The sequence below is a fragment of the Myxocyprinus asiaticus genome, chromosome 4 (genome assembly GCF_019703515.2).
Source record: "Myxocyprinus asiaticus isolate MX2 ecotype Aquarium Trade chromosome 4, UBuf_Myxa_2, whole genome shotgun sequence".
NCBI lineage: Eukaryota > Metazoa > Chordata > Actinopteri > Cypriniformes > Catostomidae > Myxocyprinus > Myxocyprinus asiaticus.
The window spans coordinates 20,854,572-20,873,273 of NC_059347.1; the positions used below are offsets into that span (position 1 = coordinate 20,854,572).

Here is an 18,702-nt window from a genome sequence, read left to right on the forward strand (position 1 = left end):
GTGTGATGAGATCCTTTGAAAATATGGTTCAAAATTTTGGGATCCCCAGATATCAGTTTTTAGGTATCTTCAGTTATGCCACTTGCTCTGTACTATTTTTGGGAATAGCATACACCCTCCTAAAGCAACAGATACTCTGGGAGAGGTGATTTCTGCTTTTGGAAAGGGCCATGGGGCATCAGTGTATTACTCCTTATTAATTCAGAGTCTGGGGGACGGAGTCTCAACCACTCTCAAGAGGTTTTGGGAGAAAGATTTAAACCTGGAATTGGAGGAGGGAGAATGGGCTAGGATTTAAAAAAACATAAAAACTGCATAGAGAGATGCAAGCGTGTGCCTTATACAATTCAAGATTTTACATCGGTTCTATTGGACCCCCTCTAAATTGCATAGGCTTGGTCTTAAAGACACACCCACCTGCTGGCGATGCCAATGACATGGCCCATGTTTTTTGGTGGTGCGCTGAGATTCAGGAATTTTGGTTGAAGGTACAGAGTGTTGTGTGTGACATGTTGGGCATTCGGATTTCATTTTGCCCCAGACTCTGTGTTTTGAGTGATGGGGCGGTCATCGATGTAGGTGACAAATGCATAAACAATAGGGTCCTCACCAGTGCGATGATAGGCAGGCAGATTGTTTTAAGGGGTTGGAAGTCGGTGGGAGCACCCTCAATTCGGGAGTGGTGCGAGGAGATGGGAAGGGTGGCAGCCTTCGAAGAGGTAATATGTAGAAGGCTAGGGATATGGGATTCTTTTACTGGAAAATGAGGTAGATATTTGATGTTTTTGGGGGGCTCTCAGAGTGGGTCTGTGGAGAGAGCGGTATAGTTTAGAGTTGTATGTTTATTATATGTGTATATGTATGTATGTACAGTATGTATATATATATATATATATATATATATATATATATATATATATATATATATATATATATATATATATTTATTTATTTATTTATTTATTGTTTTAATTTTTTATTATTTTATTATTTATTATTCTCTGTATATGTGTGTACTTATGTAAGACCACTGGGATGTTCATTTGGGGTCAGGTGGGGTTCTTGATTGGGGAGGGGAAGTAGTGGGAGTTAATGTTGATTCATTGTATATATGTTTTGTTTTCTTTGCTTTGAAAAATCAATAAAAAATTTTATCACAAAAAAAAATTATCATGAGCATGGGGCCTTGGTAGCTCCAGCCAGGTCTCCTAAGCAATCAAATTGGCCTGGTTGCTAGGGAGAGTAGAGTCACATAGGGAAACCTCCTCATGGTCGCGATTAGTGGTTCTCGCTCTCAATGGGGCGCGTGGTAAGTTGTATGTGGATCGCGGAGAGTAGCATGAGCCTCCACATGTTGTGAGTCTCCGCAGTGTCATGCACAACGAGCCACATGATAAGATGCGTGGATTGACTGTCTCAGAAGTGGAGGCAACTGAGACTTGTCCTCCGCCACCCGGATTGAAGTGAGTAACCGCACCACCACGAGGACCTAATAACCAGTGGGAATTGGGCATGCCAAATTGCGGAGAAAAGGAGATAAAAAAAAAAAATGATCATGAGCAGCAAGCATTGAGCTCTCTTAACAGAATAGCAAAAACTCCTTAAGTTCAGTTTGTCTGCTATGCTGAGGTAGTAAGTTGAAAAAAAGGTTTAACAATTATAATGATCTTCAGTGGGGTATATTTTAACAACATTTGGTCGATGTGTAATGGCTTGGAATAAGAGCGCTCACCGTGACACTGCAGCATAACTGCCTCTTTTATCGCTTTTCGACATCTTATGCCAGTTTCCTGTTTTGTAACCCAAAATAGAGCAAGCCAACAGAGACCAGTGAAACACCTAGTATACCAGTCAAAAGTTTGGACACACATTATTTATTATTACTATTGAATAATCGTAATATCATTGAAACTACAAGGGTATGGGAATTATGAAGTGACCAAAACATTTAAAATAAAAGATTATAGGGTAATTCTGTGTCAAATCAACTGGTGAAAGATAAATATAAATGATGATGAAAGCTAAAAAAATGTAACGCTATGGATCAATATTTACTGACAAAGCCATTATTTTGTAGAGGGGGGCCAAAATGACAATTTCTACCTTAAGACCAAAAAATATAACAATAGAAAGGGGTAGCATTATTTTAGCACTATTTCATTTTTACACAAAGATAAGCAGGTCTACTAAAATCAGCTGACTTCAGCACCCCTTTTTGCATTATATGCCATTGGTGTGATTCCAGAAATATTTATCTTCATTTGTAAGGCCATATGGTTAAAGGAATATTTCACCCAAAAATGAAAGTTCTCTCATCATTTACTCACTCTTGTGCCATCCCAGATGTGTATAACTTTCTTTCTTCTGCAGAACACAAACAAAGATTTTTAGAAGAATATTTCAGCTCTGTAGGTCATTTCAATGCAAGTGAATGGTGACCAGAACTTTAAAGCCCCAAAAAGTTGATAAAGGCAACATTAAAGTAATCCATACGACTCCAGTGGTTAAATCCATATCTTCAGAAGCAATATAATAGGCGTGGGTGAGAAACAGATCAATATTTAAGTCTTTTTTTACTAAATAGATTTTTTGGAGCTTCAAAGGTCTGGTCACCATTTACTTGCATTGAATGGACCTACAGAGCTGAAATATTCTTCTAAAAATCTTCATTGTGTTCTGCAGAAGAAAGAAAGTCCTACACATCTGGAATGGCACAAGAGTGAGTAAATGATAAGAGAATTATCACACCACCCCCTAGAGCTATGGGGCTTTCAGTGTGGTGCCAAAAAAGAATAAATAAAATTTCAGTTTTGTAAAGAAATTCAAATTTAGATACAATTGTCTACAAAACTAACTAAGAATTTTTAACATAAGCCTTTAGATTGAAAGGTTTTTAAGATCATGTGAAACAAAGTGTGTCCAAACCTTTGACTACTTGTGTATATCAAAAAGTATGAATTACTTACTAGAAGACTGTCCTCTTTTTGCACACAAACAATGTTCAAATTAAAAGCTGAAAAGCTGAAAGTATGTATCCAAGAAAACAAAGTGCTTTGACAGTTTCCACAGGACAATAAAAAACAATGATAATCCCAAGTCATCTTATAAGTTGAAGTCACAAAATAGTCAACATTGTCACAGTTTCCAAATATCCCAGAGTTTCAATGACATCTTTCACCTCCTCAGATTCAGAAGCTATGTCCCTTTTGACCTCTTTGTGTCCCTGTACAGGGGTGTTGTCTTTTTGTAGTACAAGGACATTATCCCTCATAACATCACTGACCATGCTGTAGTCCTCCCCTACCAGCGCTTTCTCCTCATCCACCTCAACATACCCCGTAAGTCCTGCAGGGGTGATGCTGACTTTTCTCTGGTCATTGTCACATTTACTACTGGAGCTCAAATGAGTTTCGGCTGCATTGTGGTCCTGAGCTTTTAGTTGCAAGCCATGATAATCAATGTTAGGAAGTTGCTGAGTCACTCCCAGGACACTAAGATGGTCTATGCTGGTGGCACTTAGCTGATAGGATGTAGTCCCAGGATGGATTGTTTTAAATGTAGCTTGAATCTCAGGTATGCAGTCCTGAGAATCATGTCCTGGGGTAGGACTCTGCTCACTCTGTGTGGTATTTAGTTCCTGACAGCTGTTCTGGATGATCTGGTTGGTATTTTGAGGGATCACTTGAGCATGATCCGTTGGAAAGTTCTCCTTCTGTTCCTCAAGATAAGCTTTCCCATCAAACTCCATTTCCTCATCACTGTCAGAGACCACAAGATACTCAACTTGACACTCAGAGCCATGGGCTAATTGGGGATAACCCTGAGTAATCAGAGCTCTGAAGATTTCCTCAGATTTCCCACTCTGTGAAATTGACCAAATGAGGAATATTAGTTACCTTTATTATATTTTAACACTTCATGTTAAGATTTGTGGGTTTAACAGAACATTTATTGCCTGAATTTTCTCTTACTTTTTGTATTCATGATAAAATGTAGAAGAATGACCAATCAACAAATGAATCGTATTAATGAACTCTAGCAACATGGTAATTAAAATAAGATGTCCAAGAATCCATATAATTTAATAAGCTATGAAATGCATGAAGGTAGTGGGTTCTCAGTGCAGTATACCTTAAGGAGCTGAGTGTCTAAGCCATTGATCTTTGGTTCTGGAACTGTTGGCAGTAGAAAATACTTCACACTAGAGGAGGAGAATAAGAACCATATGGAAAATGAAAATATGCTTAGAGATTTAACCAGTCTGTGGCCTTAGAAATAACAAAACCATTCTAAAACTGTCATGAAGTTACATAAAACCTTCTGAGTATCATGGTGTTACACAATGTCAATTGATGTTCATTTGAAGTGTAATTTGTGGTATACATATAGCATTTCAACATATACTTCTACATTTTTCAAATCAAAAGTTGTATATGTCAAAATAGTTAATGCACTATGAACATGAACTAACAAAAAACCTCTTGGCTGAAACTGATTTAATCATAGAGAGTGGTTCTACATTTTTAATATGATATTTCTAAAATTAAAACTTCCCTGTAATCTCAATTTAAATACATTAAGTAGAGGAAACCTAATTGAATTGAGTAAACCCAACTAAATTAAGCATGTTAAATTAACTCAAATTAATCTCTTTCTATTATTAACTTGCTATTAAAGTGAATGCTAAATGCTAAATGCATGCTAATGAGAAATACTAGGCTTTGATTAGTGTAGCAATTACTCTATGAGTAAAGCAATTTAAAGCATTCTCAGTATGTACCTGTCCTCAATCTCATGAACCACTCTTCACTATGATGATGACCCCAAAACTCAAACATAACAGAAACTCTTCTAAATCTCAACACAACAAAACATTAAACACTACAAGTCTCCCCCTTTACATTCATCTTGCACAAATACACATTTTGTTACTTAGTTTTAACATTTTCTCTCAATTTCAAGTGTCATGCAAAGCATGCAGGGAATTAGAAATCCCCTGTCCAGTTTCAGTTAACCAAACAAAAAAATGTTCATGTTGTCCCAACATAAATAGTTTCAGAACAGCTTAAAAGCAATGAAACAACTCAGTTAATTTGATTCACATGGATGGTTACATAATTTATTTAGTTATATGAACAAAGGAGGAATTAGTAAAACTGACTGATTTTTTTGAGTAAATGATCAATTGTATTTTTATTAACTAACATTAACAAAGATTAATAAATGCTGTAAAAATATACTGTTAATTGTTAGTTCATGATACCTAATGCATTAAAGTTAACAAATACAACCTTATTGTAAAGTGTTACTCATAAATAGACTGTTCCAGTCCTGGATTGCTGGTTGGTCAATACAGTGCTCCAGACATGCTAAAATACACAATATAGTAACAGCTATTACACAAAACCCCTGTTCACCTCGCTACTGTATTGTGTATCTCTGTACAGCACCTGAAGAGTCCAACTATTAACCTAAGCATTAGGTATTTTTAAATCAGGGATCTCCTAGCAGAAGGATGGTTCTTATTATTATCTTGTTTGGGAAAAACTTAGTAAATTTAATGTGTAGTCATAGATAACCATTGTCATAGATAACATACATGTACTGTATGTGCCTTTGTAAAGTCATTGTGATGAGGTAGGATGCATGCTTACTCTTTTATCTTGACTACCAACACTCCTGCAGTCAGCAGGAAAATGAAGCCTGTTAGAGTGACAGCAAAAAGCATAACCACATTCTGTCTGTCCAAGGTTTCTACAGAAGAGAAAACAGAAAGTTAAAGCCTACATAAAACTTTTATGTTTTATACCTTCAATTTTAATCATTTTTCGTTCACCACCTTTTAATGCAGTATATTCAGTTACAATGGATCTGAAGACAGAATTATTAAGTTTAGTTGTGTTTGTGTTTTGTTTTTTGTTTTTTTTTAAGATTTCCAAAAAGAGATATTCTACATACATGCATTTATAGCCAAAAAGAATGTTTAAGCTAGGTCACTGTTATGTAAGAGAAACTGCTGAGTAATGTAACATAATGGGTGGAGGTGTGAAAGATTGAATTTCAGTTGCTGGTATAATCTTACTGTCTGGAATCTGGATGAAAGCGGAGGGGCTCCATTCACTCCACAGTCCTTGGTCTAGTTTGCAGCGCACTTGCACGATGTAGTTTGCTCCTGGCTGAGGACTGTAAATGCTCAAATCCAACTGTTTTCCAGCACTGTATGACTAGAAAAAATAATAAAAATTGAAAGGGATATTCCGGGTTCGATACATGTTAAGCTCAATCAACAGCATTTGTGGCATAATGTTGATTGCCAGAAAATCTATTTAGATTTGTCTAAAAAAAAAAGAAGCAAAAAGTGGAAACACAGTGAGGCACTCACAGTGGGAGTGACTGGGGCCAATGCGTAAACATTAAAATACTGTTTCAAAAACAGCTGTCTTTTGCTGTCCTTTTCTGCATATCGCTGCCCCCTTCCGCATATCGCGGCACCGTTTTGTAGCACGTTCTGCATAACGCGGCCCATGCAGCCCCATTTCGCGGCCGGCCCACCGGGAAAAGTCCCGGTTCTCCCAATGGCCAGTCCGCCACTGGGTGCCAGTAAAAGAAGTTGGAGAGGATAAACTGTTTGGATTTTGCATATTATTATTATTTTACCACTTCTGTATTTTGATTATATTTTTGTTTCATTTGAAGTATAATTTGAATTTAGATATATTTTTGGTTTAAATTTTTTCGTGCTTCAATAAATTAATTCAATTGTTCAAAATCTAAATCGAAGTGAAGTGCGTGCTGATGCAATCACTATTAATACTAGCCTTGATTGGTGTGACAGTAGATGAAAATTATTAATATTACTTACATTCCCTATAATTTAACATAGTATGCATCCAAATGCTGATGAGAATGACATTTACTAAGCATATAAAATGAGCGTGTCCATATTTCTATTATTCTAATTCATAGCATACATTCCATTTACACCACCAAATTCCTATTAATGTGCAGTCTTTGTTTATATCGCTGGTGCTTGACAAGGAATGGATTATGTAATAGGACACAGATGCTGCAATTACCGGAAGAATCTCAGAATTAAATTGGATTTGATCCAACCCATTAGAGCGTTGTGCACGCAATTTCGCCTAACCCACTTGCACCAAAACTTCATGGCCATGCCCCATTAGGGATGCACGGTATACCGGTGCTACAGCTGTATCATGATACTAAAGCTTCAAAATACTGGCGGTGCCACAGTATTTTTTAAATGGTAGTACTGCTAATATGTTAGTACCGTAAGTTATGTTGTATGTACGGTAGTAAATATTTTAGCTAAAACCTTAATTTGAATTATACCTATGTCTGCAATAACATTAACACTTGTGCGTCAAAAAAAAAAAGTTACTAACAGTGGTCCTTAGAGGACAAAAAATATCAGTGTCAAAAAACTTCCATAATAATATCATATATTAATATTATTTCCCACTTTCAGTGAGTTAATTTTTTTAACCAACATTAGTCCTGATCATAACTACCAAATATTCATTCATTTTCAGTATTTTAACCCTTTAAATGTCAGTTTCTTTAACATAATGCCACTGTTGTTTTTTTACACACACACACGCATACACACACACACACACACACACACACACACACACACTCAACACACAATTTTAGCTGCATCATTTATTAAATTGGCCTGCAGTGCTCTATAATACAGAAAACAGAAAACAGGAAAAAAGCATGTTTTTGCTCCATAGGCTAAACATGAGAAAAATGGTGCCATCTGGTGGAAATATTAAAATTACATTTTGAAGCCAGGGCTCCGGAATGATAGCATAATATCATAGAATTCAAGATTTTATACTTTAATGGCACTGGGATCAAATATTGCAGTTTTAATGGGTTTCAATGGGGACATTTTTGTCCTTAAGGTCCTGAGTGTAACTATTTTGTGTACACAGTGTATTATAGCTGTATTTTAGGAACTGAGGTTGAAACATCAGAATTCCCCCCAAAATACACACCTTTGGCAAAATGTATGCCGTTGGCATTAACATTAACACAAAAATCGCACAAGGTTAAAATGTAGCCTTTTCGAGTGGCATCCCCTTCATGCAGTGCCCTTTAAAAGCACAAAATGATGTTTAGAATTTGCCCATGATATGGTATTGTTTATTTTTCAGTGTGTGGTTTTCCCATGCTTCAAACTCACACGTATAAATCCCAGCATCTTAATTTGGCGGTCGTGTCTTCTAATAAACTTTGGGGAGTGAGAAGCTTTTTAAAAAACACAACTCGCATAACAAGATTTTGAATTAGTTTGAGTTTTGCCTGATGAGACCAGGAAAACCCATCTGCCGTGAATGCCTACAAAGATTTCAAGCCAAAGGAGAAAACACCAGCAAACGTATTAAACATATTCGGACACATCCCACTGCCTCTGCAGAATACACATGGGTTAGTGCCACTTCGTTTAACCTATATGCTTTATCTTAACATTTACAGATTTAACGTTTCTAGCATAGCACTCGTTTATTTTTTTCAATTACAAATTACTTTTGGGAAAGGCAGCACAGATTGGTTTGTGTGTGTGTGTGTGTGTGGGTGTATATATATATATATATATATATATATATATAATTAAGTGTATATGTGTTTAGGGTAATTAGTGACCCAAGATACACCGATCAGCCACAACATTAAAACCACCTGCCTAATATTGTGTAGGCCCCCCTCGTGCTGCCAAAACAGTGCCAACCTGCATCTCAGAACAGCATTCAGAGATGCTATTCTTCTCACCACAATTGTACAGAGTGGTTATCTGATGTTTTTTGTTTTTGGCACCATTCAGAGTAAATTCTAGAGACTGTTGTGCATGAAAATCCCAGGAGATCAGCAGTTACAGAAATACTCAAACCAGCCCATCTGGCACTAACAATCATGCATGCGATTATCTAATCAGCCAATGTGGCAGCAGTGCATAAAATCATGCATATACGGGTCAGGAGCTTCAGTTAATGTTCACATCAACCATCAGAATGGGGGAACAAATGTGATCAGTGATTTGGACTGTGGCATGATTGTTGGTGCCAGATGGGCTGGTTTGAGTATTTCTGTAACTGCTGATCTCCTGGGATTTTCACACACAACAGTCTCTAGAATTTACTCAGAATGGTGCCAAAAACAAAAAACATCCAGTGAGCGGCAGTTCTGTGGACGGAAATGCCTTGTTGATGAGAGAGGTCAATGGAGAATGGCCAGACTGGTTCAAACTGACAAAGTCTACGGTAACTCAGATAACCGCTCTGTACAATTGTGGTGAGAAGCATATCATCTCTGAATGCTATTCTGAGATGTGGGTTGGCGCTGTTTTGGTGGCACGAGTAGGACCTACACAATATTTGGCAGGTGGTTTTAATGTTGTGGCTGATCGGTGTATGTAATAGTGTTGCAATGTATATTTGCAATTCCATAAATCATATTTTTATAATTCTTTATTTTTTTTCATCTTTTTAAGTTTTACTATCACAGGATATTTATTGCTTTGTTTATTACATAACAAATGAGTGATATATTCATACAAATAAGTACTATAGCATGTCAATTACCTGCACAACAGTGGTGAATTATCAGCATACAATATGTGTTTTAATAGACTGACAGCTCTAATTTTTAAGTTGTATATATTAACATGCTGTAAGTGCTGTAAAAAGTATTGTTTTATGTTAGTTTATGATTTGTAATGCACTGTATTAATGTTAACATATAGAACCTTATTGAGAAGTGTCACCTTATTATTGTTAAGCAATTGTAATTTTACAGGGTACCAAAACTTTAAATGCAGCATAGTTTCTTGAATTAGTGTCAATTCGTTGCAAATAAATCCATAATCCATATCATAAGTGCGTTTTTCATTTGGATCTCACCTCCCACTCATTGTCATCCTTGCCTCTACTGTTCTCTATTTTTATGCAAACTTCATATTTAATTGTGACCCAGCCTGAACGCGTGTCTGCGTCCTGGGGGGGCTGCCACTGCACCAGGAAGTAAGGGCTGTTCTCACTCTGCATCAAAGTCACATTCACATTCTCTGGTGGGTGAGGCTGCACTGTGTGGAAAAAGGTGATTCATGTTAAATGACATCAAACTGAACAGACATGGTGTTCCATTTGAATCAGTGTGAGGCAGCTGAAAACTACAAAATACTTACTAAAAAGGAAATAAACAGGATGGGATCTGCATGAAGACTTGACCAATTGGTTAATTTTCCAAACATAACTTTAAACCAGGTTATGCTTCAGCAAATATCAGGGAAAACATTCAAGTATTTTAACAGGGTTTTTTTGTAGGGATTAGGGAGTGGGACTGCAGAGATGGGTTGTGTTAAAGGGATAGTTCCCCAAAAAATGAAAATTCGATCATCATTTACTCACTCTCATGTCTTTCCAAATCTGTATGACTTACCATGTAACATAAAAGAAGTTATTTATAGCAGAATGTCCAAGCTGTTCTTTTCCATAGAATGAAAGTAAATGGAGATTACTCTTGAGCAAGATTTTCTGTGAATAATTCTTTAAATTTTGGTCAATTCCTTAGACAAAGCTATCATATGGCTTCAGAAGACTTGGAATATAGTGCAGGAGTTGTATGGACTTGTTTTATGATCCTTTTTTGTTCATATTGGAGCTTGAGAAACTGTGTCAAAATGGACTTTTACACCTGGATTTGAATTTCAGTGGCATTTTTAACCTTAATTAAGGCATATTTTTATTTAAACATTTAAAATATAAACTGCTTTGAATCCGATTTTGTCAATAATTAATAATTACATTAATAAAAGTCTCAAAGAATCAACTCAACATTAATTAATATTTTATCCCATATGTATAACTAGGACTACAGAATATTAAGAACTATATCAGATGTTACATTAAAAAATCAAAAGAATTCCTTCTGATGGCATTTGTTGCCCCCACATTTTGAATTTCGGGGGCATTTTTGTCTTTTTGAGTGGCATTTTTGCTGCAAGCCCCCCCTAAATTTCTGACCCTGTTGGTAACCCATGGTCCCCATCCACTTTCATTGTAAAGAGCCATGTTAAAATTCTTCAAACTCTATCATTTTGTGATCTACGAAAAAAAGTTATATGGGTTTTTAACAATATGAATGATAAAACACACAAAATAAAACTCGACATGCCATACACAAGCACATTCAATCAGCCGTAATGGGAAAGTCGATACATGGCTTGAGTTTTGCAGTCTGCAAGAGACAAACCTGTTCATCCTCTATTCATCCTCTATTCTATTAAGCTATTCTCAGCCAAAGCTGCCTCTAGAGCCACCCAGTACTTTTCCATTCTATTCAGATGCTGTAAAAGTCATCATCGTTTAACTCACAGTAACAGGTGGAAGATTTCAATGCGAACACATTTCTAGCAGTGACAGAATTGGTTTGAGAGAAATAATAATTTTACTAAAACCTGGATAAACAAAACATACAACGTTGCCTGCTTGAGTTCTAGAGATTACCTAACTGAAAGACTAGAGTGTTAAAAAGTTTCACCATGAGGAAACTGAGCTGATTTTTCTCTGTGCACCCTTATGTAGCAGTAGCCAAATTTTATATAGGCCTACACTATATTTAGCGAGCAGCTCACTGCTCTGTGGCTCCCAGCTTAAGTGTTGTCACAACAACCCTGAAATTGGCCTCTATGGTAAAACATCATTAACCGCTCAGGCATAGCCAGTATACACTAGGGGTAAAAGGGCATATTGCAAGTACATAAAAAATATGCAGTTTTGTATGCATGTTTATTAATATGTAAACACAATAAATGAACTTACCAATATCCATAACATCTATTTCCACAGATTCTGAGTAGGCTTGCCCCAGTGCATTGGAGGCCACCACTGTGATGTTGTATATGATCCAAATAGATGTGTGTCGTTTATCAAAATAGCAGGAATTGTTTCCTGCTTTATGATAATCTGGACATTCAAAGACTTCCACGGAGCTGAAAAAGCAATACGTTTGTTAGTGGTTTAAACTTATATCTTAATTTTTAGACAGTGGATGAACTAAAATAGGGGACTTATTGTTTTATAATATATAAACTACAGCTAAATGTATTAATCAAATTAATTAAATGACATGCCGAGTAATTCATCAAATTAATCGCATACATCATTATTTGCTGAGAAAGGCCCCCAAATGAGCATAATTCACATAAAAAAAAGCATAATAATTCAAATATTTATAAATATTATATGTGGGACCTGTAATAAATATACTGTATAATACGGATTGAAATTCAGTTTGAAATAAATTGCATTATTGTGGCAGATGAATAAAGCATTGTTTAGACAATAAAAAAAGTAACTTAAAAACGCGTTCTTGTGTTCCATCAGCTCTATTTTAAATTTTCGCTCTATGTACATGTGTATACCTCAGACAGATGCATTTGGAGTGTCTCACTGGTATTCAGCTTCATAAACGCCACATTTTAGAATGCTGTGTAAAGTTAAATGCAGTGGAAACTTTGAAAATCACATCTCGGGTTGCTCAGAGAGTATTGACTCTGACTACCACACCTGGAGTCGTGAGTTCGAATCCAGGGCATGCTGAGTGACTCCAGCCAGGTCTCCTAAGCAACCAAATTGGCCCGGTTGCTAGGGAGGGTAGAGTCACATGGGGTAACCTCCTCCTGGTGGCGGTTAGTGGTTTTCGCTCTCAGTGGTGCGTGGTAAATTGTGCGTGGATCGCGGAGATTAGCATGAGCCTCCACATGCTGTGAGTCTCTGCGGTGTCATGCACAATGAGCCACGTGATAAGATGCACGGATTGAATGTCTCAGAAGCGGAGACAACTGAGTCTTGTCCTCTGCCACCCGGATTGAGGTGAGTAACCGTGCCACCACAAGGACCTAGTAAGTAGTGGGAATTGGGCATTCCAAAATTGGGGTGAAAAGGGGATTAAAAAAGAAAAAAAAAGAAAATCATGTCTCAAGATTCCTGTATTCTGTTGCGCTTCCTCCCAAGTGAGTGGATGTTATTGAAAACAGCTTGATTTGCTCCCGTGTTAGGAAAATCTGTACTTTTATTACAGAGTAGCCAACGTATGCGTCAGGGGGCATGATTAATTGCAATTTTTTTAACACATTATTTTTTCTATAATTAATCGCACTAAATTAACGCTTTAAATCGACAGCCCTAACATACACACAAATTCACACTCTACACAGAGTGTTTACAGTATATCCAGTACAAGAGCTTAATATCATATATTGGGAACATTATACTTGTTGCACATACAAATAAAATCATGTGATATTTTATTAATAAACTAATCCAGTATAGTAAAGTTTGTCATAAGTTCATATATTGAATTAAACTGCAAATATCTTGGGTCAAGTCTAAAATAAATAAAAAAAGGAACCACAAAAAAATAAAAAAATAATAATAAATAAATAAATTTAAGCATGTCAGCTAAAAAGTTGTAATAATGAATTGTGCAAGAGTTAGTCTGATCTCACCTCTCTTTTCTGTAATACAGGTGGTAGCTGGTTGGTAATCCGCCAGTTGATCCAGGCTCCCACCAGCAAGTAAAGGTCTCTTTCTCAGGGGACCGACATCTTGTAAGTCTGGGCCTTCCTGGTGGAGAATGACCTGTGGAGATAAGATATCTGAGCAGTGGAACTGATGCTATTACACGGCTGTCTGGAATACCTGATTCTGATTGGTCAATCACAGCATTCTGCAGTCAAATATTATATAAAATGACCACTAAACTGTATAACTGACTGTTATTGCAGGCAGCCAATTTCATTCATACCAGTGCTAGTTTCATATCTCTTGCATCACTCCATTGTTTCTCCTTACATAATAAAATAATTTAATAACTAAAATCAGTGTTTCATGTCTACTTATTTACTTACAGTATGTGGTCAGTAGCCATGCAAGACCAGGGTGACCTGTTCACCATGACAGGGTTTAGTTTGCGATAATAACCGACTGACTGTACATTTCCCTTTTGATATGACAAGATCAGTCAGTGAATGAGCTCCAGATTTTTAAATAACAGATTGTTTAAAAAAATATATATAAAATAACCCACCATGTAGTTTACTAAAAAGTACTGTATGTGTACACATTAGCATCTGTCTGAATTGGTTCCTCACTTACACATGCTGTATACGACCCAAGAGAGGAACCACATCAGAGTCATTGCCTGGTCTGCATCTCTCCGCATTTTTCCTGCATGAGATTCAGACGTTCACAAAGTCATTAAGGTGTCTACACCAAACACATTAAGTGCCACCTATAGAGTTTATTTGTACTTTAAACATGAATCTAGACATGCAAAACAACCACTTAGCATGTGTAAATACCTGCGTATGTTAAAAGGTCGATTATATGCACAATTACTTTGAATACAATTGTGAGGATTTCATTCTGTGCTATATATATATATATATATATATATATATATATATATATATATATATATCTATATCACACACACACACACACACACACACACAAACACACACACACACTTTTTTCTATTATATGTACATTCTTATGTGATTTCAGCCACCCTGAGAATTACACAGAAATGTCATAAACATATATATAATAGGCAGAGCAGAGATAAAGTAACTGTTTCCTCAAGGACTTATTTCTATTTTATTGTAATAAATAAATGAATAATTATTTTGCCTATTAGTTATCATAACTTAAAATGTAGAGTTAGAATAATTGCCCTGGAATGATCTTGTTGAGTTTACTCAATTGTCCAAGTTTCTGTTAGCTGGTGTTATTGAACTTAGAAAAACTATTCAGCTGAAATCAAAAATATAAGTTAAGAGACACCACACTCACATATTTGGATTCCCAGGATGCACTGCAGTGTGAATAAATTATATAAATGAATATAAATTAAATTAAATAATCATATAAGCAATTGAACTTCTATATTTAGTTTGAATTGAAGTTGATAGAACTAAGAAAGTCAAGTTTATTAAAAGACATTAAGCTCATTTAAGTTATATTGATTGAAGTCAACTTTATGTTCTGTTTAATGACCTTCCCTCTTAAGTTGACACAACTTAAAATTTTAAGGCAGCACAAACACTTTTTTGAATTTAACAGTGTTAACCCATAAAAAAATACTTTTGTTGAAGTAACCTAATTTGTCAGGTAAATTTAGTTTGAATAATTTGAATTGAATAAAACAAGTTGATTTAGCCTCATGTAGCACATTTTTAGATTACCTCACAAAATATTTTTACAGTGTGTGAAAAAGCCTTTTTCTGTAGGCCTGTTACAAATTTATATACAGTATATATATATATATAAATACATTTAACAGTTGTGAATCACTGGCATGAAACCACATTCTTACTAGACATTATATAAAATGTTTTATAAAACTTTTGTCAGGTAATGTAAACAGTATTTCATGTTTCATGTGGTAAAATCTTAATTAACTGGTTGTATTCAAGTCAAAAAATAAACATGACTACATGGGGTTACACCAACAAAAGTCATTTTCAAGATCAGGTAATGGCTTCCTCATACATCTGCACATACACACTTTTTGGGGTGAAGTTAGCTGTTCAAACCAGAAACTAAAAACTGTTCATGGAACGACAACTGAAAACGTACAAAATTCTTTGCAGAATGTAACCTAAAATGGCAACAAAGTCACTTTCAATTGTTCCGGAGTGAAAACGTTACTTTTAAATGCTGGAAACCGGTTATAACCGGTTAATTCCATTCCGATAATTTTTTCAAGAAATCAAAGGCCAAAGCGTCTATCACAGTAAATTTTGGGAATGACACCACGTTGCCCAAAAAAATGAAACATGTGCTTTGGTTCTGAAGGAAACTGCTGCATCACACATTTCTTTCCCTAATTACCTGTTGTGGATGAAGCATTCACAACAGTTGTTGTAAAAGTATTTATAACAACTATGTATAAATACTTCATATACTGTACATGCACACCTAATCCAGATACAATGAAAACATTATTAGGGGTAAAAAGGACATTTCTCAGTTGTTTCCAAGTCTTTACTGAATTATTGTTAGATATGATGCTTTAATACAGATTTGTTGCCGCCGGGTTTTGACTGAGAAGCAGATCTGTGATTAAATTATACTTATCTGTTAATTAACTGTGTGCTGGTTATGATTTTTATGCAGATAAATCCATCACACAGGAAAATGTAATTGCTCATTTTCACTTATTTGGTGAGGCATGTGGCTTATTTTGGGCTTCTTTTTCCAGACCAGGTTGCTTGTTTCTCTTGCGAGATCTGGCAACACTGCAATTAGTATTTCAACCACCCCTTAAAGTAGAGTACTGTCATTTTAAAAACAACGTTATTAACCGTTCTTTTATTTCTTCTAACCCATTAACATTTGGAAGGGAGGCTGCAGAATTTCTGAACTGGAACGAAAAAATACAGTTTTTGCTCAGAACAAACCGAAATGAAAAACATTTCGTTTTTGTTCCCGGTTCAAACTGCAGCAAATGAATATGAACACACACATCCTGATCACAGAAGTGATGTCTAATGATTGTATTTCTGAAAGGATGGAAAGGTACAAGGTTACAAACACTTGAGAGTTGGGCTTGGCAAATGCATGCAGGTACAGAGAGGTGACTTAATGGAAAGTTACAGCCTTGGAGAAGGATGTACTCCATAAAGAAAGATTGGAGAGAAACAGATTTCTCCACTACAAAGACAAATGCTCTGTTTTTGGATCACTTTTTATACACACATTGTTGCTGTATCTCGTAGTGATCCAGACAACTGTAAAAGAGTTATTTTCCGCTTGGCAGTATATATAAAAAAATGCAAGAGTCTAATATTTTACATATATTACATTCCTAAAAGATTGTGGAAAAACAGCAAAATAATGGAAAGTTTTCAAGATTTAGCATAAAGTTGTTTATGGCAACAGTTTACCCTTTCCACTCACCCCCAAATCAAACACACACTAAATGAATAGATGGGTAAATAGTCATCATTAAAAGACAGAGTAATGAGCTACACTACCACAACTAATTCACTACTACTGAGATAATATCTCAATGAATAGGTATTTTGCAGTTGTCTCCAAAACGCAAGTCTTCACCTTAAAATCCATCTGTATGCTGGTCAAAACGATACTGGGAAAAAACAACTGCAATTAAGGTCTTTAAAAAAAAGTCCAAATAAGATCCAGTCTCCTTGGGTCTCTCCTCAAGGGACCAATTTTGCCAAAGCATTCTCACTGATAACAATGTGATTGCCAAAAGCAAACACATACAGTATTGCTTCAGTAAGCCAAGGCAGGTCAGACAGACAGCCCATGATCCCAGGTGAACTCAGCTGAACCATAAAATGTACTGATTATTTTGGAGAGAGAGAGAGAGAGAGAGAGAGAGAGAGAGAGAGAGAGAGGGGTTATGTAATAGGCTATGGATCTATACCTTCTTTAAACTGCAATGTAACAAATGTTTTGTCAGGTCATCTAAAAATGTGCTTCCTGCAGTAATATAGCATCTAAATGAACTGGTTTATATATGTTAAAAATATTACCGAATGACTGGATCAGTCTGACTACATTAGTTCACACTAGTGAAAATCATTCATAAGAGTAATAATAATAAGGTTCAGGTCAAGTAATAATAGCTCTTAGGGTAAGTTATTATGTTATTATAAACATAAACAATAGGCTATAAAATAAGAACAAATGACATTGAACATAATTATGTATATAGAAGTATAATGCATCCAAGGATTAGAAAGTTTAAATCTCAAGCAAGTATAAAACTGTTTCTTTTGGTTAATATGGCTGCATACAAATCTCAATAAATGTTAAAGTGCGCAATTATAGGTCATAAATTCGTATCAAGTTTTCGCTGCATTGTAAAACATGTACAGAGTCGTAGCTTTCTGAAGAAGACTCACCTGATCTGCCCAACCCTTTTGATCAAAATTACATACACAGCTACACCTGGGATTTTCCCGTCTTCTACATACGTGCTACATTTTGAACTGCTCCGCTGTGAAAACAGTCTTTGCGAACCGATGTCAAGAGACGGAGCTTCCCAAAACACAGTGCATTATGAGAGTGGCTGCAGGACCAATAACACTGTCAACCTGTTAACAATGCAGTCCAGCTGAATCTCCCGTTACACACACACACACACACACTCACACACACACCGCCCGAAAGCCGCAGGGAGAGTTGCATAGCATATGACGTTTGCCAGATACACACGTTCCTGCCAGAGACAGTGTGAGTCGGATCTAACTGTAGATATTATTTACAGTGCAGTAATACATGGTGAATTACAGAGAAATTCAAAGTTACACCATTAGTGCTTGTCACTGTTAAGGGTCCGTTCACACCGAACGCGTTTTAAACGCTGCATAGCACTTATGTCATTGTTCTCTATGAACCTCTCTAAAAAGTTTATGAAAAATGGTCTATATGATATTGAAAAATAATGAAAAATAAAACCTATGAATAACCATTAGAGAATGTTCTGTAAATGTTCTTTTTAGGTTATCACACAAAAACCTCCCTGCAACGTTCTGGGAAGGTTACTTTTTGGTTATAATAATCAAACCAAAAACTAACCATTAGAGAATGTTCTGTAAAAAAGGTTACTTTATGGCTAAAATTTTTTATAAATAAC

The 18,702-nt window shown here is 36.0% G+C and overlaps 1 protein-coding gene across 1 annotated transcript; it reads right to left on the bottom strand.

Annotated features, from left to right (window-relative positions):
- Positions 1 to 2,403: 2,403 nt before the first annotated feature.
- LOC127439812 (prolactin receptor-like) lies at positions 2,404 to 18,569 on the bottom strand. The gene is made up of 9 exons (XM_051696030.1): positions 17,969 to 18,569; positions 14,187 to 14,258; positions 13,538 to 13,670; positions 11,850 to 12,019; positions 9,930 to 10,111; positions 6,083 to 6,224; positions 5,655 to 5,754; positions 4,132 to 4,201; positions 2,404 to 3,862 (listed from the first exon to the last, which is right to left on the bottom strand). Exons 2-9 carry the CDS (start codon positions 14,251 to 14,253, stop codon positions 3,116 to 3,118), a joined length of 1,611 nt encoding a protein of 536 aa, XP_051551990.1. The 5' UTR covers positions 14,254 to 14,258; positions 17,969 to 18,569; the 3' UTR covers positions 2,404 to 3,115.
- Positions 18,570 to 18,702: the final 133 nt, after the last annotated feature.

Bases quoted from the DNA above. Each gene is read 5' to 3' on its own strand.
- LOC127439812 (XM_051696030.1), bottom strand. From the start codon at position 14,253: ATGCGGAGAGATGCAGACCAGGCAATGACTCTGATGTGGTTCCTCTCT. The intron at 13,671-14,186 runs GTAAGTGAGGAA...TTATCTCCACAG, and splicing joins TTGGGTCGTATACAGCATGT to GTCATTCTCCACCAGGAAGG. The intron at 5,755-6,082 runs GTAAGATTATAC...TCTCTTCTGTAG, and splicing joins TTTCATCCAGATTCCAGACA to AAACCTTGGACAGACAGAAT.